This window comes from Grammomys surdaster, unplaced genomic scaffold, assembly GCF_004785775.1.
Source record: "Grammomys surdaster isolate TR1022 unplaced genomic scaffold, NIH_TR_1.0 126118, whole genome shotgun sequence".
Lineage (NCBI taxonomy): Eukaryota > Metazoa > Chordata > Mammalia > Rodentia > Muridae > Grammomys > Grammomys surdaster.
Window position 1 is genome coordinate 1,728,801 of NW_021620926.1, and position 27,069 is coordinate 1,755,869.

The 27,069-nt window shown below is 39.9% G+C and overlaps 2 protein-coding genes across 3 annotated transcripts in view; one reads left to right on the plus strand and one right to left on the minus strand.

Annotated features, from left to right (window-relative positions):
* Nucleotides 1-9,765, plus strand: part of N6amt1 (N-6 adenine-specific DNA methyltransferase 1) — a 10,827-nt gene extending 1,062 nt beyond the window's left edge. The window contains exons 2-6 of one of the 2 annotated variants that reach the window (XM_028756347.1): nucleotides 1,257-1,343; nucleotides 2,008-2,098; nucleotides 5,020-5,103; nucleotides 7,389-7,530; nucleotides 8,519-9,765. In XM_028756347.1, the coding sequence (XP_028612180.1) occupies nucleotides 1,257-1,343; nucleotides 2,008-2,098; nucleotides 5,020-5,103; nucleotides 7,389-7,530; nucleotides 8,519-8,625 (511 nt within the window). In that variant the 3' untranslated portion in view covers nucleotides 8,626-9,765. The remainder of the gene's footprint in view (nucleotides 1-1,256; nucleotides 1,344-2,007; nucleotides 2,099-5,019; nucleotides 5,104-7,388; nucleotides 7,531-8,518) is intronic. The other variant, XM_028756348.1, reaches the window with a different exon arrangement.
* A 3,459-nt stretch (nucleotides 9,766-13,224) lies between these two features.
* Ltn1 (listerin E3 ubiquitin protein ligase 1) overlaps nucleotides 13,225-27,069 on the minus strand; it is a 57,957-nt gene continuing 44,112 nt past the window's right edge. Inside the window, exons 26-30 of the mRNA XM_028756352.1 lie at nucleotides 19,990-20,161; nucleotides 18,833-19,053; nucleotides 17,962-18,156; nucleotides 15,675-15,842; nucleotides 13,225-14,984 (exon numbers count right to left, since the gene is read on the minus strand). Of these exons, the coding sequence (XP_028612185.1) occupies nucleotides 14,922-14,984; nucleotides 15,675-15,842; nucleotides 17,962-18,156; nucleotides 18,833-19,053; nucleotides 19,990-20,161 (819 nt within the window). The 3' untranslated portion in view covers nucleotides 13,225-14,921. The remainder of the gene's footprint in view (nucleotides 14,985-15,674; nucleotides 15,843-17,961; nucleotides 18,157-18,832; nucleotides 19,054-19,989; nucleotides 20,162-27,069) is intronic.

Here is a 27,069-nt window from a genome sequence, read left to right on the forward strand (position 1 = left end):
CCCCCCCCTTAATTGAACTGTTAGCATGTAGTTAGAACTTAAATAGTTACATGCATCCGGCGGTAGGATTTTAACTAGTCTGATTTTTTGGCCATAGCTTTTATTGACAAAAATAGTAAATGCCCACGTGTTAACTTTTTCAGAGAAAAGAATTTGAGTTGAGAGCGGGCAAGATGACCCACCTGGTAAAAGTGCTTGCCGTTCTAGCCTCAGAAACCACTACAGGTTATTCTTAGAGGTTCACTTACAATGCTGAGGACCGTTCTGCCCATGCACACACAAAATAAACCTAATAAAACATTTTGCGAAAGAATTTGGGTCATTAACTTAATGATCAAGATTCCAACTGGGTTTCTCCAGAAGAAAATAGCCACCATGCTTATTTACATTGTCACTTTTTTTTTCCACCTAAAAATGGTCTTAAAACCATAGATGCTGGAGCTTTTCGATTTACTGGAATGTTTCATGGAGCACTGGATTGTAACTTGAATGCTCAGAATAGCTCAGAAAGATTTACAACTACAAATTGCATTGCAAAGTATGCTATAATAGAGCTGAACTTGTTACAAATGCTGGGGATTCTAATTATTTATGAGCCTGTAATGGTTCGTTGCAAAAAGAAAACAGCTGGTAAGATTCACAAACTTTACTGTGGCCCACTAGTGGCTTTGCGGGTCATTATTATGTGGGTCACATACATATGTGGCTGATTCTAAAGGTAAAAATACTGTAATTCCTTCTTGAATAGTTCTTTGAAAATTTAAGTGCCAGAAAAATCTTATAAATGTCATCAGGCCAATCAGTCGTGGAAATTAAGTAGTGCTTTTGACGCATGGACAGTGATCAAGCAAATACATTTATTGGACAATCATATAACGATTATTAAGTTTAGAAAGCTAAGATTATTGGCATTCTAAGGTCAGACACTGAAGTACTTGCCCAACCCAGTTCTCAAGTAGAAAGAGGTCTTTGTTCCTCATGTATCTAGGTAGATGAAGGCTTTTACCAAACCCTAGGATATGCTGCTGGGTTTATTTAAGTACTTCAGTTTATACACCTAAACTATTAGCAGGTTTGAGCTAAGCAAATAATAAGCATCCAGTGGTTACCAGAAACGGTAAACTTCCTTATATTCCCATACATTTGCAAGAGAATGACGGTGCTGGAGAAATACATTATATGGCATGAGAGATGTCTTCCATGAAGGCTGTCTTCACAAGAAGGAACTAAATATTTTTTGTTGTTGTTGTTGTTAGAGTGGAAATATGCCTTGAAGTAGGAGCAGGATCTGGTGTGGTGTCTGCATTCCTGGCTTCCATGATAGGTCCTCAGGCCTTGTACATGTGAGTATGTGGCGTTCATCCACCCCTCCTCCTGGGTCCCTATGACTGACTGCAGCAGCTCAAGTGAAATGTTTTAAACAGACAATATGTCTTTGATAGTGTTCTGGTAAGGCCTTAAGTCGTAGATTATGCTTGGCCTCCCTTCCTCCCCCCCAACCCCCGTTCACTCCCTCATGTTGTGTGATTTTAGAAACAACACAACTTTGTTATCTCTACGTTCTCACGTAAACAGTTTGACTGTTATAAAATAGATGCAAAGTTGAATGTTCTTGCAGAGAGCTCGGGAATATAAAAGCCAGGGGAATATAGTCATCAGAAGATTTTGCCATACACAGAACAAATGTGTTTCTTTCAGCTCGTTAGCTCCTATGTGTTTGGTGTAGCAGTTTCCTATGGGAGATGTCATTCAGTTCTCATTTGCTGGCTGCTGAAGCCATACTGAGATAAGCTCCTTCGGATGAGCGCAGACAGATTTTCTAGCAATGTCATCAGTATAACAAGCTTTTGTTCTCTTTGTCTTTGCCGTTAGGAAATCATTCCAATCTTTTTCTACACCATGTTAGAATTAACAAAGCATTCCTAAATTTTCTCTAGCAGGAATCTACTGGTGCACAGTCCGCTTCTGTACATCCTCCTCATCTTTTTTCTCACCTCCTGTTTCTAGGTGCACTGACATCAACCCTGAAGCAGCCGTGTGTACCTTGGAAACAGCACGTTGTAACAGAGTCCACATTCAGCCAGTAATTACAGATTTGGTGAGCGTTAATCCTCCTTTAGTAGTAATTGATTTCGATTAATTGACAATCGGTTTTAGTGGAAATAAGCTTTAGAAATTAAGTTTTGTGTATATGAGTGTCATGTAGTCCAGGCTAGCCTCAAAGTTGCTCTGCAGCCACAGATGACCTTGAACTCTCATTTTTGTTTGTTTTTTATTTTTAACTAATTTTTCTTTTATTTCTCAGATTATAATATAATTACATAATTTCTCCTTTCCCTTTCCTTCCTCCAAATCCTCCCATATACCTCTGACATGCATGTGTGTGTGTTTGTGTATGTGTGTATGTGTGTGTGCACGCGTGCGCACACACACACACACGTGCAGATCCTAAATAGAAGCTGCTCAGTCAGTCTGTATAATGTATGCTTTCAAACCTGACCATTTGGTATTAGGTAAATGCTGGAGTCACATGACCACATGTGACTCTGTATCCAGTTCATACTGGCTTAAATCTAAAAAACATTTTGTACAGCTATCACAGGAACACAGATGACATCACACATTCTTACCTCTGAGTTTCTCTCTGGTGTCCCTCCTACAGTCAGACACCCTCATAATAACAAGATGTTTGCATCTCTGTGTCTTATTTATTAGCAACTGCCTATGAAAAGAAGTGTCTCCAAAGTATTCTTGGAATGAGAATTGTTTGGAACCACAGGGACGGACATTTGAAGAGTGACTTTGACCTGGGTCATAGTCCTCCAGCCCCACCTCACATAGATCCTACCAAGCTTGAGTTGAGAATGAGAGGAGATAATAATACAGTCTTTTAAGATAACCTATTACGTGTTCCCTTGCATCCTCAAAACATACTAAGCACGTTTTTTAACCTTTTAAAAACTCGCTGGTGTCAGCTACTCTGAGCTGTGTAGTGTACTAAGGTCCTGTTCAGGTGTCTGCTCTGAGAAGAAACTGACAGCCCTCCTCTGTCTTCTCACCGTTGTCCTGTTTCTCTGTCCTCTATTGGCAGAATGTCTGTTCTTCCTGTTGCTAGGCTTCATGCAAGGAAATCAGACAGTTCTAAGGGCCTTCCATAGTGTTCCTAGTGGGAAGGAAGTCCAAGTATTTTGCTGCATGCATTGAACATTACCAGAGCCTTTTTCACTTATTTTTCTTTTCTTTTTCTTTTTTCTTTTTTTTTTTTTTTTTTTGGTTTTTCGAGACAGGGTTTCTCTGTGTAGCCTTGGATGTCCTGGAACTCACTCTGTAGACCAGACTGGCCTCAAACTCAGAAAATCCCTGCTTCTGCCTCCCAAGTGCTGGGATTAAAGGTGTGCACCACCACTGCCCAGCTAGGATGTCTGTTTTAATATTTTGTCCTTTTTCCTTTTTGCAAAGCCCAGGCAGCAGTTATTACTGGATAGCTGGATAGGACAACGTACTATGACTTACAAAGAAGTCTTCTCTAGTTTTCTTATCAAGAATTTCTGGAAAATTATATTTCAGAGTTCTTTTAAGAAATTTAATTTCTTTATAGAATTGAAAACAGTTTTCAAGCCAGGAAAAGAAAAGTTTCAAAGCTTGCACTAGCCCGCATGCACACCAAGTTACATCCAAACTACTTCAAAGAATAGTTATTGTTTCCTATTTTTAAAGGAGCAGAAGGGGGCTGGAGAGATGGCTCAGCAGTTAAGACTGTGGCTGCTCTTCCAGAGTCCTGAGCTCAATTCCTAGCAACCACATGGTGGCTCACAACCATGTGTAATGGAACCTGATACTGTCTTCTGGCCTGCAGGCATCCAGGCAGCCAGAGTCCTCATATACTTAAAATAAATTACTATATCTTTTTTTAATTAAATAAGAAAAAAAATTACTTCTGAAAGCATATTCTCAAAAATAGGTCTTAGGAGTTCTCTTTGAATTATAAGTTAACTGGCATGTCAGGATAATTAAAACGGGATTGATTATAGAAATCTAGATGGGGAAATTCTGAGATATCACTTCATAATGTATATTCAGTGTTTGTAACCCTGTCCAATACGTGTCAAGTGCTTGGATGGTGTGAATGGAAATGAAGTGACTTTATTCATAGTTTTAACACAGACACACAATTGTGATTTCTTTTTTTCCCCCTTGTTCCACAGAAACCTGTACCCAGTTTAAAGATCTTAATAAGCCAAACGCTGGTCATTTATACTCTGACCACTGAGTTCAATGCTTCCTTCTCTGCCATTTGATCTTGTCAGTCAAAACATTACAAGTAACTGAAGAAGCAGAAACACAGTCCATTCTTGGTGTTTTCTGTCATTCAAATACAGTCTATGCCATCTTACAAAATATTTCCCTTGGGAACTAGGCAGCTAGGCACAGAGTCTGTTTTACAAGGACCTAGGTGAGATTCCAGGAATGAATATGAAAAGCCAGACACAGTGGCCTGATTGCTTATAGTCCCAAAGACAGGTGGATTCCTGGAATCTTTCTGGCAGGCCAGCCTAGCCCCACAGGAAACTTCCAGGCCAGACAAAATACATCAAGATTGTCCTCTAACCTCCATACATGTACACGCACAAGCACGAATACACATACACTCACACACACCATTTCTTAGTTATGTTGTATAAGTTAGCAGACATAGCTGTAAAGCTCTTCACAGATCTACAGGGAACACATTTCACACAATCAGAGGTTGCTTGTCTTCACACCGTCTTCTAAAAGTGAACCCAGAGCGGAAGCATGTCTGCTGCTGAGTAGAAACCACAGTCAACATCTGTTCACTTTCCCCTAGACAGTAGTCATTTTTACCTTATGTTCATATAAACTGCATGTGCACACACGAAGAAAATTGAAATAGTTCTGCCTGTAAGTCCTTCCCCTCCTGACAACATGAGAGAGTAACTTTAAAGACTTACTTATTACTTAAATCGGGATCCAGCTTAAGTTACATTGTTCTGCCCTCAGGTCCACGGCTTGCTGCCCAGATTGAAGGGGAAGGTAGACCTGCTAGTGTTTAACCCCCCCTATGTAGTGACTCCACCTGAAGAGGTAAGACCCACAGCAGAACTCAGTCTCCAGCTGTTTTATGAGACAAAATGAACTTCCTCTGACTTCGCACTCCCCTGACTGTACGGAGGCTGTCAGTCACAGATGCTGTGAGTGATGCAGAAGGGAAAAAATACTGCTGCGGGTGCAAAATGTGACCTGCCTAGTCAGAACTCTCCCCTAGATCAGGCAGTGGTGGTTAAACAGGCCCATTACCCTAAATAACAAACCTGTAAAGCGCATTTTAAAAATACTTGTAGTCAACTTGAATTATTCACCAATAATTTCCTTCTCAAAGTCTTGGGTTTCATCCCTTCAAATGATCAGAAATGAAAAGTGTGGGACCAATCCTGATCTTTCATAGGGAAACAAGAGAAATACATGTATTTAAGAACCTCCATAGTGAGGAGCTAAGCCAGCATGCCTCTGGAAGGTAAAGGAACGTAGTGTAACAGATGAGCACTAGCTTCTCTTTAATTGGGCCTGTTGTGTTCTTTGGTGATTATTCTCTGGCAAAGCTGGTAAATATTTTGTTCGCCTCCACTCCAAGATGAAGGCACCCATTTGTCTCTTATGACTGCCCTCGATGTTGTGCTCAGGTGAACTGAGGAGCCAAAATAAAAGACTAGTTTAACCTTTAACAGTGGTTAAAAATAAGACGTAGAGACGACATCCAGAAGACTATACAAATTGGAGCTTTAAAAATCTGTCTATATCCACTGTCGCATTCAGAAACATGAAATCAAGGGCTGTGGATTGTACCTGTGGTCCCTAAGGAACCAGGGATGCATCCATTAGATGGCCCAGAGAGTAAGCAAACAGACGGCCACTGACACATGCCTGACTCCTTGTGAAATGGAATCCTCTCTTCTTTGGCCTCAGGGTTGGGCTCGTGCCAGACATTCCTGAAGTCATCTCAGTTATAAGCAGATAAAAGGGGCTCCATAGCCTGGAATCTTATCATCGCAGGAAGCCTTACTACATTGCTGGACAGCAAGTAGAGGGCCGATAGAGACTGACCCAAAGCACCACACCTGCCGAAACAGCCAGACCAGTTCCTACAAAAGGATGGAGTAAGGCTGAGAGCACCAACCAGGAGCAGCTCGCCCAGAATTAAAGCAGAGGGGATCAGGAAAGGGAGGTCTCTGGAATTCTGTTGCGGAAGTGGAATTAATGATTTCCTAATGTGATTGTGACGAACCATACTGACTGGATGACAGGTATAATCAGAATTAGATTAAAAAAAAATAGACATAGCAAATGTTAAGCACCAGCTAAATCAGATATGCTCCTTCAGTAAGGTACTGTACCAACATAAGGAATGAATTCAAGCTACTGCAGAGGAAATGAGACTCCCTTGAGATGTTGAGTGACAGGGCTGGGGAGATTGGGTTAGTGGATGAGATGCTCATCAAAGTGAGGACCGAAGCTGTATCCTCCGGTCCCATGTAACCCCAGCAGACCTGAGGCATCATAGGAAGCCCTCGGACAGCTGGCATGGTATATACAGCAGTGGGCAGGAGACACCTCACCTCCGACACGGCACAAGGCAAGGACTGCATCTGACCTGCACATGCCCACTCACACACACACACATACATACATGCTACACAAGACATCACGTGCACAAAAAAGAAAAGAATGTGAAACATGGTTGAAAACAAAGTTGCTGAAAATAGGGGAGGGACAGACAAGCAAACCTGAAAAAACCCGCCCCTGTAAGTAGGTAATAGGTACTTTTTTGTTCTGTAAAGTTTGTAATTTGATTGTAAAGGAATTATTTTAAATTAGAAAATATATGAAATATTGGCTAAAAATTAAAAAAACATGATCGCATATAAAACTAAAGTCAAATATAGGTAAAGGCCACTGCAAAAACCAGAAAACAATTGTGTCCACATGGATCTTAATTTCATTGATTCTTCAGAATATTCCTGTGGTAGCAATTGAACCCAGGACCCCACAAATGCCAGATGAGCTCTGACTGACACTCAACTGCATCCTGTCCCTTGAGTGTACCTCAGGTTGGCCTTGAGATCAGAATCAGTCTTCTCACTCTGGTCTTAAGTATAGAGATTGCAGGTGTCCCCAGCAACCCAGCACTCTGTTTCATTTGTTGGGTAATTATATGCCCTCTCATAGCATAAGGACTTAAGGAGTTTGGCAGAATGATGTTCAGAAGACAAGGTACAGTCGTTTGAAAATATGTATTTGTTTGGTGATGGTTTTTTGTCAAAAAGAGTGTAATCTCAGTGAAACCCGGGTCAAATGTCTCTGATTGTTGGCAGGTAGGAAGTCACGGAATAGAAGCAGCTTGGGCTGGTGGCAGAAACGGCCGGGAAGTCATGGACAGGATCTTCCCCTTGGCTTCAGAACTTCTCTCCCCAAGAGGGCTGTTCTACTTAGTTACCATAAAAGAAAACAATCCAGGTAATAATAATGATGATAATAATGATGATAATAAAGCTTCTATTTAACTATTCACTTGCTGACAACAAAAGTTGGAAGATTAACTTATAAAGTACCCTGGGCTGTTGAGCAATTTAATCACTGACAATGTGTTGAAAGAGGAAAAACACTTTTAAGAGGTAAAATGTTCATGTTTTAAAACCTGTTGTGTCTGTGGGACAGAGCGGTTTCCCTCATTCCTAAACTACTATTCAAATATAAACCCTGACTCCTCACACTTCACCCTCCATGTGGGTTCCAGCTCATGGAGCAGGTCTTAAACTCCAACAATAATGAGAGACGTTAGTCACTGCACTCTCATCTACACCTTGCAGGCAGGCCACTGTTGGAGTTCCCAGAATTCATAGCTGGATGGAGAGTGGTAACTACTTCCCCAAGCCCACCCCACTGTGTGCAGGAGCCTAAGAAAGACAGAAGAAAGCACTGGATCCTTGTAACTGTAGAGAGATGGTTGTGAGGTATCATGTGGGTAATGGGACATACCCAGGTCCTCTGAAAGAGCCGTTAAGTGCTCTTACCCACTGACTCACCTCTCCGGCCTCTGGTTTCATTTTCAAAAGAAGTGAATTCATTTAGACTCTGGGCACTGTCAGGATTCAGTTTGTCCAAATTTTCCTTGACCTTTCCCAAAAGAATATATGGTAAAGGCTGTCACCAACCAGCTAAAACTTAATCACTTGTTATAAAAAACAAGGTTAAATAATGATTCTGTGTAGTTGGAAGTTGGCTAGCACTACAGACTGGGCCCTTAAGTCTGTCAGAAGCTTCAGACCATCTTAAAGCTGTGTCCCACCTCCCTGAGGTCCAAGCTTGAGTTAACATTTGCCTGGCTTACACTGTTTAATCAGAGGAATTTAATGTGTTTATCATCGTACTAAATTGCTCAGTGATCATGCATATCGCCAAATGATTTAATTGAATTTTACTTTTGTTTTATTTTTCATTTTAGAAGAAATTTTTAAAACAATGAAGACAAGAGGTCTGCAAGGAACTACAGCACTTTGCAGGCAAGCTGGCCAAGAAACCCTGTCAGTTCTCAGGTTCAGCAAGTCCTAGTGTCCTGAGAGCCACTGAAGTAAACAAGAGCTGCCGGCAGCTGAACACGCAGTAGGCCAAAAAATTTTATCAGAAATTTATCATTTAAAAAAAAAAAAGTGGAGCCAGGAGGTGATGGCACATACCTCTAATCCCAGCACTCAGGAGACAGAGGCAAGAGGATATCTGAGTTCAAGGCCAGCGGATATGCAGAGTTCCAGGACAGTCAAGGCTATACAGAGAAACCCTGTCCTGAAAACCAAAACCAAACAAACAAAACCAAAACGAAAAGAAAAAGGAAAGAAAGACGTGAGACCTGACAGATGGCTCAGAGGCTGAGACACTGACCGCTGGTACAGAGGATTGGGGTTCAGTTCTCAGCGCCCACATGATAGTTCAAGAGGGAACCTGCCTTGTTCTGACCTCCAACGGTACCAGGCCCATACACAGTATACATACATAATTCAGGCAAAATACCCATACACAATAACAAAATAAACCTCACAAAAAGAAAAGATAGAAAGCTGAGTCTTTTTTTTTTTTCAGAGAATCAAGCGTATGAGTTTTTCTGTACATGTGCAAGTAAATATGTATATTTATAACTTATATTTTGTATATTTATATATGAAGGCATGTTTGATTTAGCCTTAGCTATAATAGCAAAGCAATATAATTATCCTAAATGTCTACCAGAAAGAATGCTGGTAAAAAAAATCTCAGTCTAGGACTAGAGAGATGGCTCAGTGGTTAAGAGCACTGACTGAGCTCTTCTAAAGGTCCTGAGTTCAATTCCCAGCAACCACATGGTGGCTCACAGCCATCTGTAATGGGGTCCGATGCCCTTTTCTGGTGTGTCTGAAGACAACAACAGTGTACTCACATACATAAAATAAATGAAAAAATAAATCTTAAAAATAAAAAATAAAATCTCAGTCTATCCATTCCACTGAACATATAGCCATGAAACATGTCAGTGTGTAGATCCTGAACCAGAGGTTTTTTTGGTGACAAGTTACAACTAAGTGCAAAGAAGCTGCAGCTGAATTTCATCCCATATATGCTATTTTGAAAAGCCAGCCAAAGCAGTGTATTGCTGTGTGTATATAACAAAGTTTGGGGAGATAAACTACAGGAATAAAAGAACTTCAGTCTTTTGTGGTAGCATTTGTTTTACTCGATGGTAATAATAGAACGCCAGTGGATTATAATCAACATGATAAAAACTGCAGACAGTCTAAACGGTGAGGTTTCATTCTTTGAACAACATAACATCCATCCCTGGCAGATTGCTCCCAGGGGTTCATCAGGAAGGGTCTTTTTCTCCAGTTATGTGTGAAGGCCTACCAGAGGCTAGTGATATCCAAAAAGTCCAGCCTCCTGTGGAGGTAACCTTAGATGATAATTTGCAAGGATTCTGACTACCTTCCCTCTCTGAGATACCTCTTTCAGGGGTGGTTACTAGTGCATTGCCTATGCCCCAATGGACAATAATCTTGTACCCAGCACCACCTGGACTCAGAGTTAATATATACACAGACATAATTTTTTAAAGATATGTGGGTGAATATATGCTACATGTGGCCCAGTACCTCAAGAGTCCAGAAGAAGGGTGTCAGATGCTCTAGAACTGGAGTTAGAGGTGGTTGTGAGCAACCCAACAAAGCGTAGTAAACCAAATTCAGGTCCTCTCAGAGCAGTAAGTGCTTTTAACCAATGAGCTATCTCTCCAGATCTCTCTATATAATTTAAAAAATAGGGTGTGAAGTTGCAAAGTAGAAAAGAAGAAGGTGATGGGGGAATGTGATCAAGATACACTGTGTGCATGTATGAAATTTTCAAATAATAAAATTGATAAGAATTCCCAGTTCATGATAGAGTGGTGTAGTTTCCCCTTTGGAGCTTCCATCGATGCTGCTTGTGAAAGCCAACAGGTTTTCACCTAATTGTCCACTCCCCAACTCTGGCACATTGGCAGCATTTCCCTAGGACCCAGTGGCAAGACTACAGGTTAGAAAGTATTCCTGAATCCCTAAGTTGTTTCTTAGTACCCTGCTGAATCTGGGTTTCAAAGATATAAATTACAGGATGCCTTGCTATTACTCAAAGGAGTCCTTGAAGTTCACAGTAAATAAATAAAAAATATCAGAGATAGATGAACACCCTTCCTGAATAAGACCTTTTGTAAGGAATATATGCAAACTAGAAAGACAGATATCTTTATATATAGATACTGAAGGATTCCATCACAGATACACATTTCTTTTACCTCTAATTTGGAGCAGAATATGAACAACAGTTGGATTGTGAGCCCATACGGCAAGGTTTGGGGAGTGGAACAGCTGCCTGAGAGGAACAAGCTTTATAAAGTGTTGTCATGGCTGCTCTTTGTAGTCAACTTGGCTCCATCTGGAATTAACTAAAACCCAAGGGGATGGGTACATGTGTGAGGGGTTTGTCTTAGTTAAATCATTTCATGTGGGAAGACCTATCTTTAATGTGGATCTTTGAGATGGGAAGATCCACCTTTAGTCTGGACCACACCTTCTGCTGACCGCCTATATATAGGAGATGAAGAAGGAAGCTTTTGCTCTTTGCCAGCTTGCTCTTACTGATAAGTCCATTCCTTCACTGGCATTAGAGCCTACTTTGGGATTCTGATTTATACTGAAGACCATCTGAGACACCCTGCCCTGTGGATGGAACAATTACTAGACCTTCTGTTGTAGATAGCCATTTTTGGACTGGCTGGACCACAACATGTAAGCCATTCTAACATACACATTCATTCTCGAAGTTCTGTTCCTCTAGAGAATCCTGACTAATACAGTTCTGTAAAGTTAAAGTCACATACCATGTTGAGGATAAGCTATATGCTTGACTAGATAATAGAGCACTATGTGGCCTATTTTAAAGCAAGCACAAATTATGAATGTGTTTGTAAAATAATGACCAGCAAGAATGAAATTATCGCTGGGCAGTGGTGGCGCATGCCTTTAATCCCAGCACTTGGGAGGCAGAGGCAGGTGGATTTCTGAGTTCAAGGCCAGCCTGGTCTAGAGTTCCAGGACAGCCAGGACTACACAGAGAAACTCTGTTTTGAAAACAAACAAACAAATAAACAAACAAAAAGAGATTGAAATTCTCTCAGTTGTTAGGAAATATAAATCATAAGAAATGTCAGATGTAGTGTAGTTTGCTCACAACTCCAACTGGAAATTGGAAAATTCCATTAAGACTAAGCATGAGGGGGCTGGAGAGATGGCTCAGTGGTTAAGAGCACTGACTGCTCTTACAAAGGTCCTGAATTCAATTCCCAGCAACCACATGGTGGCTTACAACCATCTGTAATGGGATCTGATGCCCTATTCTGGTGTGTCTGAAGACAGTTACAGTATACTCACTAAGTATATTAAATAAATAAATAAATAAATAAATAAATAAATAAATAAATAAAGACTAAGCATGAATGACAAAGTACAAACCAGAATCTTCTCACTATACTGCCAGACATGCTAACATAGCAAAGTTAGGGAGCAATTTGACATCATGTAAACCAACAGTTTACAAATCTTGTTACCTGAATTCCTCTGTAGCTCATGCCTCCGGAATACCTACCACATCTGCTGAGGAAGAATGTATTCTGTAGCATTTGCTCAAAATGGAGATTAGGAGGACTGGTAGGTGTGGTGAGGAGGACTGTAAGTATGGTGAGGAGGACTGTAAGTATGGTGAGGAGGACTGGTAGGTATGAGGTGGAGAACTGGTAGGTATGAGGAGGAGGAGTGATAGGTATGATGTTAAATGGTAGGTAAATGGAGAAGCAAGTTGCAAAAGATGACACAAGTAGGATAGCATCTTCCGATTTCTCTAAAGCAAAAAGCTGCTACATGTTATTTACGGATACAAACATATAGCAGGAAGTAGTGCAGACTTCACAACAGTAAGCTGGCTCTGGAGAAGGAAGAATGGGCCAAAGAATACAAAAGAGTAACATTTTATTTCTTTAAAAATCAGAAGCAAATATGGCAAAATAGTATGGGAAGAGTACAAGTAAAATATTACTATTTTACTATTTTCTGTATATTTAAAATTTTTGTAATTTAATAATGGCATAATAATCAAGTAATAATTATTCACACCATAAAATGTATCAAGTGTTAATATTATTTAAGCCATAGAAATGCATATATGTATATTAAATTATGAGAAAATAAATTAAAAATAAATTTTAGAAATTGCTATTTAAGTTTATTTAGAAATTGGATTTTAAGTAAATTTGTAACAGGGCTTTGACTCTCTGGCAATTTTAAGTTCCTTTTAAGGTAAAATTTTCAGGGCTGGTATCCTATCCATGAGTGTTGTCAAAACTAACTAAATAAAACGTGAATGTGGTATTATAAGTTTCAGTCTTGCTTCTGGAAAGCTTTCCTTAGCATTATCAGCAGCAGTGAACTGACAGCTATCCACACAAGTCTCAGAGAATGTGCTCGGAATCCTGAGCTTGAGCTATTGAGCACTAACCCTCACCTAACCCTCACACTGCAACAGGCCAAAGCGCTACTACTCTACTACTTCTCTTCTACTTGGGTTTTGGATCAAAAGTCAAGAACCAATACTGGAAAGGTTATGAACAAAATTTTATTGTAAAACCACTTTAAAAGGAAAAGAGTAATTTTCACAGAGGCATCACACAATCCTTGTGACTACTGTGTCAGAGGCAGACATAGAAAGGTAAGAGAGTGTTGTAAGGGATTAAGAGGTAGTAGAGTCTTGCTATCTCTTGCTATCTACACTTCACTCCATCTCTGAACCTCAAGACTGCAAGATAATAAATACTACACAGAAAAAAAACAGAAGACAGACAAACTGATACTGCACTTGTAACCCACATATAGTTCTCACTTTGGACTGTAATCCTGACCAGTTTCATACTATTTCAATAACAGTCATTTTGACTAGTTGATGGTAAGCAGTAATTTTATTTGACATGAGTTGCACCCTTCTAATTAAACATTTGAGACACAGATGGTGAGCTGAACTTTTATGTATCCTAACTACTAGATATGAAATGGAAGACTGTGATCCAAACTTCCACACTTTATACTGTGAATACAGTTTTTAAAGGCAAGGGTACTGTAACCAAAGGCAGATTTTACGTGTTTATACACTTCTATCCATTAAGACGTAATTTCACCAGGCTTGGTGGTGCACTTTAACCCCAGCACTTGGGAAGCAGAGACAGGGAGATCTCTTGAGTTCCAGGCTTGTCTGGTCTACAGGGTGAGTTCCTGCCCAGCCCAGAGCTATATAGTGAAATCCTATCTCAAAACAAAACAAAAAAAAACAAAACAAAAAAATTTTTACTTAGTATTATATCTTTCATTCCTAATTAGCTCTGCCAATTCCTGATTTGGTGTAACTATGGCTAATAAGGATAGCAAACCTTGCTTACAAAATTTACAGTCTCCTACAAGATTTTTAAATAGTTTTCTCTAAACATGATTATATTTTAGTATTATTAATTCCTTTCTTGATAGACTGCTACCATTTTACTTCACAAAATTATTAAATAACTCCTTACTTCAGATTTCCACTCTCTGTAGACTAAACTGAGTAACAGATTCAACCAACACATTAACAATTCAAATCTCATTAACATGGAAATAATTCTTTCACAAGCAAAAGATTAGTGTCAAGGATGTAAGTTATAAATTTCACAATTCTCGACAGAGCCCCTTAAGTTCACTCAGTTCCTTCTTCATGTGAAATTTCAGAGTATGCTTCAAACAGCTCTGGATAAGGATGAAAATAGCTCAGTGTCACTTTATCATTAAAACAAACTGAAAAATCAGAGTAATTTTAATTATTGTTTGTCATTACTAACAAACAGGTCTTAGTTTTACCTACAGACGTAAATCAGCTCTCGGTTCATCTGCCTTATACTTGGACTGTTCTACACCACAGACCAACAAACTGAACGGGTTTATAATATAGTTTATGCTTTCACAAATTTCAGTTCTATAATTTAGAATATTTTTGAGAAGAGATATATTTATTTTCATTTTAAATATACAAAGAAATTATGCCATTAATATAAATATTTTCTCTCAAATATGTAATATTCTCTTGTAAAAGAAAAAAGTTTCCGAAGATTTACAAAGCAATCTACAGAGAGGTGAGCCTGATTTGAGGATCACGCTGACAAGAGATGGCATTTCTGTCATGCTCACTGGCTTCAGGTCAGTACTTCAAGATGGAGCCAAATCCATTCCCTCTGGCTTGACCTACTGCAAGGACAACTTCCAATGAAAAAATCCTCAGAAAAAGGTCTCACGACAGAGCGGACAAGTAGACTTGTTGCTAGATGTAAACCATTTGTACTGAAAAGGAAAAGATTTCAATGTTAAAGTGAATTTGTAACCCTTTCATCTCACATATATACATAGAAGGCAATCTGTAGTGACAATGAGAAAGAACAAACTTAAGAATTTTGCCTCACATCTCCAAAATTAACAGAATGAAATGTTCTTTCTAGAAGCTATACTGTGATACAGAACTGTATACTTAGGCTCATGCGTAAAACTAAGGCAGAAGAAAGATAGATGAAGAAAGGAGCTCCCTCAGTGTCCTTTCACTATGGTGTTTGCAAAGATAAAAAGGCCCTGATGCTGGACGGCCAAAGTCAAGTCTTGCAGCCTCCAATCCTGGACAAGATCATCAATCCCTGAGTGCTAAGAGCCCTAGATGAGAGTATCCATTCCTTACAGTGCTTTGATGCACCATCTCAGTAAATCACTAATAATCTTTTATAGAAAAAGTCATTTCTTAGTCATAACCTTAAACTGTGTTGGCATGACAGGGATGTGCAGTAACTGGTCATGAGGTTAGAAGAACAATGTTGTCAGGTTGGTCCTCTCCTACCTTTACATGATTGTCAGTTTTAGGCAGCACGTGCCTTTCCTTTACCTGCTGAGATCCTCTTACTGGCCGGACACACAATCTTTCAAATAAAGATCACGTATAACATATACAGACCACAAAGAATGGTAAGAGATTTCTCTTTGCCTTACCAAGCAAGCTGAGTGGAACTTTTTCTTGCATGTCCGACAGGCTTTTTTGGGAAGAGAATAGTTGAAACCATGAATAACTGAGAAGCAGATCATACAGTCTTCAACACCCTCAAACCGTTTGTCTACATTATTCTTCCACAATGCTAAGCCTTCCATGATACTTCCATTCTGTTAGTAAAGAGGAAAGAGTCACCACACACTAAAGCTCTCCAAATGGTATTTTTATCAAACACCACATATTTCAGGCTGAATTTTAATTCTGAAAGAATAGAATCTGGATGATCATATTATATCCTAACTTTCTTAAATATTATTTTAAATTATCTCTGAATTTTTAGAAAGAACTCTTTTTATCATTAAAGACAGTCTCTACAAGAAATCCTAGGGGTTAAAGGCTTAAGCAAGATTCAGGCAGGGACGCAGCAGAGAAGTGGAAGTTTATAAGTGAATTAACCAAAGCTAAGGAAATGTGAGAAACCCTCACAGAAACCTACACCTTGTAAGTTAATTTAAATGTATTTATTTATTAGTTCATTAATCTGAGAATTTTACATAATGTATTTTGATCATATCTATCAATTCCTCCGTGGTCTCCACTCAGATCTGCCTCTACCTACCTACCCCTACCCAAACTTTGTATCCTCTTTATAAAAAAGAAAAAAAGTAATTTAAAAAAATTGAGCATAACGCTATCTATGCATGAATAGTTAGTTAGCAAGGTCCCAGAGGTCCCCAAACAACAAAGGCTGTTACAATTATCCCTGGATGCCTACCAGAACTAGTTAAGAAGACCAACACTGGGTGTTGCAATCACAGAGAAACCAAGCTAGAACTGACTGAACACTTGCTCCCCGCCTTCAGTGCCAGAAGGTGCTATGTAGGCCACTGGGGGAGAAACTGCTCTACCCAGCACCGGACTCTACCGGGCAGGTGCGCCCACTGGTGCAGTGTTGGCCGAGTGCTGTGAGGGTGGCCAGAGCTTTCTCACTGGATCTGTGGCCTGCTTCATAAGAGGGATTCAAACCTGGTATGGAAACCTGGCCAAAAGCCCATGGCCCTATTACTTTTACTTACTAAATGACAAGCATGTTTTTAACTTGTAAACATTTATGTTTCTAACCCGCAGATAAGTGATGTCCTTTCTCATGTGAGCAGCAATGCAGACTCATAGCTGATCAAATGCTGAGCAAATAAGTGACTTGTGACTGGGAATCCCTAAGTGAACCACTTGAAGCTTAGGAACATGCTGGAACAGGGAACAGAAAGACGATAAGCAAGAGGATATGGAGGAATGCTGTCTTCTGCACATGACATGACTTGTGCGCTTAGATACTCTCTGCAGCTATGGTAACCTGCACACGGTAGGTCAGTCAACAGTACAGCAGGCATGAAGAACATGGCCTAGTACAGAGCAGGACTATGACATGAAACAGACGAAGGCTGAAGGGAGACGAGCTGAGAGCGAGTCTGAGAGAGAAGCTGAGAGTGGGCATGCTCAAGATACAGAGTGTAGATGTAGCTTAAAGATAAGCTATTCTTTAAAGAAATAGAAAAAACTTTAAAGCTTTCTGAACCAATACATTAAGTGTTATGCTCTTAGCTTCTCTGAGAAAATTAAGTCATTTTGAACAGCTCTCCTAATTTTCAACTGACAGTGACATTATCTGACCATCTTAGCTGATTTACAATGCAATATAAATCTGCTTTAAAATAATTTTTATTGTAAAATACTTAAAAGTATATACTTTACAACATAGAAACAAAACTGGAGATTTATAATTAGCTTAAAGATCAAAGCAAAGTTGAAATGCAAGAAGAAAAGCCACTGAGCAAACATGGATCATTCTAGTCCCTCTTAAGGGAGTCCCTTGATTTCTGTAATACCATGTGTTGTTACTCTACATCTTCTGCAATATCAGTGGAATGAAACCCGTCTCTGCCTGTAACAGAAAATTAAGTACAGAACTCTGAAATGTAAAGCAGAGATGGCAGCTTCGGGTCATTTGGAAACACATTTGTGTTTATCTAAGAATTTGTTTGTTTTGTTTGTTTCCCCCCCCAAGGGAGGGTTTCTCTGCATAGCTCTAGCTAACCTAGACTCAATTTATAGACCAGACTGGCATCGAACTTAGAGATCCACCTGTCTCTGCCTCCCGAGTGTTGGGATTAAAGGAGTACACTACCATGCACATTAAGCAGAGATCATACTTTGTGCACTTTGTGTCCTGCTGTTCTTTCAGACTGATGCTCTGCAGTCTGGGCGGCCAGTGTGTAAGCGGAAGCATACCTGGTGGGTGAGGTACGTGCTCAGCTGCAGCATCCAGTTCCGCCACTGCTGCACAGCCACCCCGATTCTCTTCCCACTTTCCACTGTTATTGAGCCCAGTGGGTAATTGGAAGGCAACTGTATTATGAGTTCAATGACAATGTCTTCGATGGTGTAAGTAGCCATCACTTCTCGAGTAGTAGCTCGCGCCTTAACCTACAATACAATGCGGTACAATACAATAGAATACAATACAATTCCATTCAGTACAATACAATACAAAAAAGGTATTTTTTTCTTTGCCAAATAACTTCCTATTATTATTATTCAAACATCAAACACTTTGATAGATCAACTAACAGCTGAAGACTACAGAGGAGAATAAGGACATAAACTCATCATTTATCTGATACAAGGCATTTAGACAGTAGGTTTAAGAGCCTGGCATGTGGCAGAGTGTGATGGTGCATGCCTTCAATCCAAGCTCTGAGGGCAGAGGCAGGTGGATGTCTAGATTGGTCTCCATAGTGAGTTTCTTGTGAGCCAAGGTTACAAGTGAGACAGGGTCTCAAAAAAAAAAAAAAAGACTTTAACATGCTTAGGGTGAGTTTATTACATTTACAGTTGGTCTTACAAGGTATGCCTTGTGCATAGAAAGTATCTAACTGTAATAGGTTTCAACACAGGAAAGTATTGTTGATCGATCAAATGACACCCAGAATATTAAGTGTCAGCTGGATATTTACCATGTCTTTCTTAACACAGAAGAGTCAGAAAATGAGATAGATAATTTTCTATCAATTTTGAATCAAAGATTACAACTTGTGATGAAGTAAGCAATCAGAAATATAACTGGTATTCATTTATCTAGAAAAGCCAAGACAATACTAACCGTCATGCCATTGAATAGCTGTGTACTTGTTTGCACAGAAGATATTTCTTGAAAAGAAAGAACACTGCTGACATACTTGCTCGTAAATCTATCTACAATATTGAAGACACGCTTCTCACTGCTATTCCACCATAGCCTAACCATGGCAGGCAAGTCTTTTAAAGTCATATGATAGACCGAGCATGCCAGGTGTGGGATATGATATGGAAGAGTTGCTGTTTCTGAGGAAGAAACAAATTCCAAGTTAGTGATGTGAACTTCTCACCTAGAATAGCAGACCAGTAGAATATTCCTTAGAAGGCAACTGGCATTACTTAACAATAGTGTGGTACCTCATAAAACAGAGAAAGACCCCAACTTCAAGAGGATTAGCATCTTCCCACACACTCAAACTGGTGCACAACAATGACAAGAGGTAGGTGTAAAAATCCCTCTGATATAGAAAAGTCTGGAAAGAATATGACTCACACAAAAATCCACAAATGAAATGGGACAAGTGTTTTTAAAAGAGAAACACTTAAGTCAGTCAGTCTCTCTCTCTCTCTCTCTCTCTCTCTCTCTCTCTCTTTAAATTATAAAAGTAGGTTGCCTCCTTCACTGTCCCCAAAGCTCACTAAGCTACTGGACTGAAGTCCTAGAAAAACTATCCAGGACCTGGAGAGGTGGTTAGGAGCATTTGTTGCTCTTGCAAAGAACCGAGATTCCCAGCACCAACATGGCCACTCTCAGCTGTCTGAAATTCCAGTTCTAAGGAGCAGACGCCCTCTTCTGGTCTCTCTACAACTGAGTATAGATTGCTGGGTGTGGTAGCACATTCCTTATCCCCAGAAGGGGCAAACATATCTTTAGGAGTCTGAAGCTATCTTGGTCTACATAAGAGTCCCAGGCCAGGAAGGGCTAGAGAGTGAGACCCTGTCTTAAAGAACAAAAATTAAAAAAGAAAAGATTCATATAGAATACTAAGCTTCAAAAATTAATGTAATTCCTATCTCTAAGATCCAGCTATTTGTCCTATTAGATCAATGTAGAAACTCTTGCATTTTGGCACCCTCAGAGCTGAGACTTCCATCTGGGATTCTCCTCCACACCTCCGGGAAGTTTAGTATAACTGGGTCTGAGCAAGTCTCTAAGAAGTTACACACATGTAACTCACTGACCTCTAATACTCAGCTGAACCTCCTCGGTGAAGAAGGTTTTGGGGTCTTTATTTGATACCTCAATAGCTGTCTCTCCATAAGTAGGGTTTTCTGGCATTAGTCTGAAGAGATGATAGAGCAATTTGTTCAGACTCTTTGTTTTCCGAAGGTACATTGAATACAGAGCACGAAGCTGGTGAAAAGCAAAGAATGTATTAGTAAACTCAACTACACCAAGACAAAAGAACAAATAAACCTGTAATAGATTATACAATGTTACAGTATAATGTAATCCCACACGTGGGATTATACAGAAGACGTCAGTGATATAGTTCAGTGGCAGAACACTAACACGCACTGAGACAGCAAGCTCATCTCCAACTCGGTCATAACAGACAGAGAGAGCGAGCATCATTACAGGAGCACTCCTATAAATGAGACATACATCTTATTTTCTGAATCCGCTCCATGACACGGCACTGCCCCTTTCCTCATAAGGCAGCAGTGTCCCTCGTCCTTGTTAGACACATAGCTCTAATATCTTCCTCCCATCAGCTCCCATCAATACAGCCAGCATTGGTTTGCAGCTCTGTGAGCCGAGAATATCTAGTTGCCATTCCACACAGATGACTAACTCTACCCTCCCACAGATTCCTTCCACACCATAGTCTTAATCTTGCAAATTCCTGAATAAAGCTAATCTCATTTTCAAGGTTAACTTTACTCTGTATCAAATATTACAGCATTCTTTAAGAACAGAACACAGAAAAGAATGACACAAAATGTCATCATAAGTGCTTCACCACCAATCAGAAAATTCTAAATAAAACAATTTCTAGTTCCCCTTAAAAAGGAGACTCTGGTACCATGTGAGCAAGCAGCCGGACCTCTGTGTGATACTCATGTGTCGTAACTACTTGTCTCTCAGTAGCACAGTCTATTTTTCACATCTTTACTTGGTCGTTCCTTTGCTTTGGTCTCTACAACCGTTCCATGATGATTCCTTTCAGTGCACCACACACCTCACAGCATAAGCTGTAAGATCTGGGGCTGATGTGCTGATAAAACACCTTTGCAATGGAGAAATCTAGAGACGGACCCGGTTGGTGTCAAGTTTTACACCACCAACACATAAGTTGTATGACACACTGAAGACACAAACGGTTAAGTGCTTTTGTAAAGCAACTGAGGTCTACAACATATTTTCAAATACTAAATGAATAAAAGTAAATACAGAAGTCAGGAAGATGGCTCACTGAATAAGGGTGCTTGTCACACAAGCCTACCACTTAAATTTACTCTCTTCCTGTGGGCCCTATGATTCAATCCACACTACATAAAACTAAGTGTACTCGAGGCAAAAGGACTAGAAGTTGAAGGACATTCTAGACTACCTAGTGAATCTGAGGTCAGTCTTGGCTACATGAAACTGTCTTAAAACATAAACAAGGGGCCAGAGAAATGGCTCAGTGCTTAGGCGTTTGTACTGTTCTTTCAGAGGACCTCAGCTCAATTCTCAGCACCTACGTCAGGGAGCTCATAACTGCAAGTAACTTTAGTTCCAGAGGCTCTGACTTCCGAGGCACCCACCATTACCACCACATATGTACATAATTAAAAATTAAGTAAATCCTTAAAAATTAAAATACTAGTAATTCCCTTTGTGGGAATGTGTTTATGTGGTAGTGGCACGTGTCTATAATCCCAGCATTTGGAAAGGCATACAGAAATGCTGCCACAAGTTGAAGACCAGTATGGGGCTAGGTAAGTTCCAGGTCCAGTCTGGTCTACACAGTAAGACATTTCAAAGAAAAGTTGGAAAGAGGGCTGGAAAGATGGCTCATCAGGTAAGACCACTTGCTACTCTTACAGATGACTGGACTTTGATTTCCAGGTCCCATATTGGGCAGTTCACAACCACCCATAACTCCAGCTACAAAGGATCTGACCATCCTACACCCTCTTCTGGCCTCCAAAAGTGTCCACATTCACAAGCTCATACCCAAACATATAAACACATACATATTTAAAAATGAAATACACACTTTTAAAAAACTGGATCATGTATCAGCAGGATTAATACTGTGAAAATGGCCATATTATCAAAAACAATTTACAGATTCAATGCAATCCCCATCAAAATTCCAACACAAACAAAAAACTAAGGATAGGTAAAGCAATCCTGAATAATAAAAGAACTGCTAGAAGTATCACCAGCTCAGATTTCAAGTTGTATTACAGAACTATTGTAATAAAAACAGCATGGTACTGACACAAAAAAAATTATGTCAATCAGGTGAATAGAATTGAAGATCCAGAAATAACCCCACACACTTATAAACACCTAGTTTTTAACAAAGCAGCCACAAGTATATCCTAGAAAAAAGCCGGTATCTTCAACAAATAATCTTGGTCAAACCTGATATTTGCATGTAGAATGAAACAGATCTGTATCTTATCATTCTGTGGAAAACTCAACCCCAAATGGATCAAGGACCAGATATGCATACCCTGATAGAAGAGAAAGTAGGAAATGATCTTGAACTCATTGACAGAAGAAAGAACTTTCTAAACAGTACACAAGTATCACAGGCACTAAGATCATCAATTTATAAATGGAATCTCATGAGGCTAAAAAGCTTCTGTACCACAAATGACACCATCACTAAAGCAAAGCGGCAGCCTACAGAATAGGAAAAAAATCTTTACTAGTTACCATCTGATAGAAGGTTAGTATCTAGACTATACAAAGAACCTAAAAACAACTAGACAAAAGGAGCAATAACCCAAATTAAAAATGGGGAATGGAACTAAACAGAGATTTCTCAAAAGATGCAACACAAATGGCTGAGAAACACTTACCAAAGAAACATTCAACATCCTTAGTTATTAGGGAAATGCAAACCAAAACTACTTTGACATTTCTCTTACCCACAGTCATTATGGCTAAGGTCAATAAAACAACAGATTCTCACAAGGATGCAGAGGAAGGGGAACATTTATTCACTGCTGGTGGGAATGCAAACTTATAAAACCTCCACAAAAATCAGTGTGGAGGTTTCTCAAAAAGCTGAAAGTTGACCTACCACAAGATCTAGCTACCCCACTGTTAGGCATACACCCAAATGTTATTACAGAAATACTAGCCCATCCATGTTCATCACTGCTCTATTCATAATAACCAGAAATTGAAAACAGCCTAGATGCCCATCAACTGATAAGTGCATAAAGAAAATGTTGGAACATTTACACAATGGAATGTTATTTAGCTGTTAAAAAAAAAGTGAAATTCTGAAGTTCACAGGTAAATGGATGGAGCCAGAAGCAATCATCCTGAGTGAGGTAACTCAGGATGTTACCTCTTAAGCTTTAGATATATGTGTTTCAATACAAATAGCCACAGAGGCTAGGTAGTTAAAAAGAGACCAAGGAGAAGAGAGAATCTCCCAAGGAAGGGGAACTAGAATACAGTATTATGTAGAGATATGGCAAGACTAGAATAGGAGGGCTATATAGGGAAGATTGGAGAGAAGTGCAAAGAAATGAATATATATGGAGAAAAATAACACTAAAAGCCGAGCCCTTTGAAAAGTCATATGGAAACCTACTATTGTAGAGGATTCCTAAAGCATAGGTTTAGAATATGGAGAGACAGTGTCCCAACCAAACATGGTCTACCACTAAGTAAAGCCTCCAGTGTCAGGAATGGCTTACATTTCTTGAGTCATTGGCTAAAGGAGTCCCACAGCGCATCTCCCCCCAAACATCACAGGCTATTTCCAAGGCTATTGGTCACCTTCCACAGCCTGATGGTATGGCCCTATTGTTGAAGATACAACTATGTCATCAAACATGGAGAAATGGAGCTAGTAGCCAACTAGAAGCTTCATTCCCACTGAGTAGCATTCATGGTACTGGAAGGTAACTTTGTGTGCTAGTGGAGGACCTACAGGAGCCACCTGCTATTTTTATAGAAATAACCAAACTTTGGGGTTTTTTGGGTTAAGCCCTATTCCCTAAGATAGAACCCATGCCTGACATTGCCGAAGTGGCCAAGAACCTGAGACTAGACAGGTCTTGGGCAGGCCCAAGGGGAAAATGCACTTTTATTCTACTAAAGGAATATAGCAATAAAATGACTCCTAATGACATACTGCTATACCAATAGATCAGTGTATCCCTCAACCCCCATCAGAGAAGCTTCTCCCTTGTAGTAGTAGATCTACAACTTGACAATGTGCAGTCAGTTACTCAACCCTAAATGAGATGCCTTTATCAAACACCTCACTCAAGGCTCAGGCACGTATGTGGAAGAGGCTGCAGGAAGATTCTAAGAGTCAAAGGTGATGGATGATTGGAAGGAAATGGTGTCGTCCACATCAACAGACACTGTGACAGCACACACAAGACTTGCACAGGGTTAAGACAGACAAAATCCCAGCTCAGAGAAGGGGAAATGGACAGAAGAAGTCATTTGTGATACACTGGCTGGAACTAGGCCCTCACATATGTAGCACATGTGCAGCTTGGTCTTCATGTGGGTCCCACACAACTGGAGGGGAAGCTGTCCCTGACTCTGTGGGCTCTGCCTGTGGATCCTCTTCCCCTAACTGGGTTGCCTTATCTGGCCTCAGTGGGAGAGGATGTACCTAGTCCTGCAGTAACTTGAGTACTAGGGTAGGCTGGACCAGAAAGACCTCCCTGTTCTCAGAATAGAAGGGAAAGGACTATGGGGGAGGGACTGTGTGAGGGGAGGACTGGAAGGAGGGGGCTGCAGTAGAGATGTAAAGTGAATAAATAAATAAATTAATGGAAAAAGAAGTTACTTGTGATTGATTCCCCCTAGGAGAGTAAAACTCAGTTTTCTACATTAAAAGTCACTGTTTACCTCAACTACACTCCAATTTTGTCCAATTTTTTTTTTGGTGTGTTGTGTGTGTATAAGTAGGGAGTTGAAGGAGAAGAAAGAATATTATTAAAATATATTCCCTATTAATTTTCAAAAAGACACTAGATAGAAAAGAGAGTTTATCACCATATTAATGGAGGGAAAACATGAATATAACCCAGAAAATTCCATTTTGGGGTTTATGATACAAGAGAAATGAAAGCTTATCTTCAAAAAACAAAAAAAAAAGACACATTCATTAATTATAGTAGCATTGTTAATCATAGCCCAGAAGTGGCACTATCATAATGTTTATCAACAGAGGAGCAAATGTGGTACTATTCACAACAGAATACTTTTCAACCCACAGGAAGAAACTGATAGTGGTCCACACAAATTCAAGCGTGGCTACATAGTGAACCAACAACCTAGGCTACTTAGTAAGATGTAATAGGGGAAGTGTTGGGGAGTGGGGGAACTGGGAAATGACTGCTAAGAGGCACAGTATGTACTGGGTGCTAAGCTCTGAGGATGACAACAGCTTCCTAACAGTAACTAATCTAAAACGTGAGGTTTGCACTTTGCACAGATAAATGTTCCAATATGTTAATAGAGCTCTCTCTCAGTAAAGATACAAAACATGTGCTGGCACTGAACAACGCTACTTAACTGTCATGTTTTGATGTAATACATATTTCTGCCAGGTGGTGGCTGCACACACCTTTAGTCCTAGCACTAGGGAGGTAGAGGCAGGTGGATCTCTGAGTTACAAGCCAGCCTGGTCTACAGAGTGAGTTCCAGGATAGCCAAGTCTACAAGGAAAAGCTAGTCTCAAAACAAAACAACAACAACAAAACCCAAACAAACAAACAAACAAACCCATATATTTCTAATAGAAGGAGGAAACACACACAGGACTGTCTCCAGTTCAATCCAGTTTGCTAAGGGTTTCTTGAGAAGTTAAGGCATCCCATGATTTGAAACCATTACAGTTTTTTTAAACTGTCTCAGTTCATTTCAGAATACAGCTAATACGTTTAATCTTCTGTGACATTCTGGTTGATTAGTTTGTCTCCGGCTCAGTAATAAACACTGCTCATGCCCAGGACCTGTACAGGTCTGCAGCAGCTGGGGTCTTAGCGCTGACAGGAAAAGTAGGCCCAAACACCCATCCTTACCCAGAAACTATTGCTAATAGAGAACCACTTGCAAATGAAAACTTCATTTTCTCCAAGGAAGTCCCACTGGGGAAACCAATACTCTTAGGGGTGGGTCCCAGGACAGCAGTAGATAGATGCCCAACAGAAACAATGGTATCTTTGGAGGGGTTTGTTTGTTTGGGTTTTTTTTATCTCATAATGCTATGTTGGTTTTTTGTTATTTGTTTGTTAGTTATTTGCATTTTGTTGCTTGTCAGTTTCTTCTCTTTTTGTTGTTTTTTGTTGTTGTTGTTTTGAGACAGGGTTTCTCTGTGTAGCCCTGGCTGTCCTGGAACTCACTCTGTAGACCAGGCTGGCTTTGAACTCAGAAATCTGCCTGCCTCTGCCTCCCAAGTACTGGGATTAAAGTCATGTGCCACCACTGCCCAGCAGTTTTTTTCTACCTTACAGGTCCTTTGTGTATATTATGGGTTCCAGTTTTGAGTATTTATGGGATTACTGAGTGTGTGTATGTTTCTTGTGCTTTTTCTTTGGCTATTTTTCTTGGATACCTGTTTGTTTTATAAGGAGAGACAGAAAGTGTGGAACTGGATGGGACAGGAGGGAAGGAGGAATTGGAGCAGTAGGGGAGGTAAGCCTTTAATCAGAATATACTGTATGAAAAAATATTTTCAATTAAGAAAATGTTGCTGTTGCTGGGCACTGTGGTCTATGCCTTTAATCCCAGCATCACAAGACAGAAGTAGACACTGTGGTCTATGCCTTTAATCCCAGCATTCACAAGACAGAGGCAGACACTGTGGTCTATGCCTTTAATCCCAGCATTCACAAGACAGAGGCAGAGGTTGCAAGTTCCAGGCCACAGTGACATAGTGAGACCTTGTATTTAAATTTTAAAAACAAGTTTCTGTACAATCTTTTTTGGTTCCTGCCTATCTTTTTTTTTTTTTTAAATATAGAATAGAGTTTATTCAGGGCATGGGGAGGGAAGTTGAGAGGCTAGCGGAGGCAGGAACCAAAAAAGATTGTACAGAAACTTGTTTTTAAAATTTA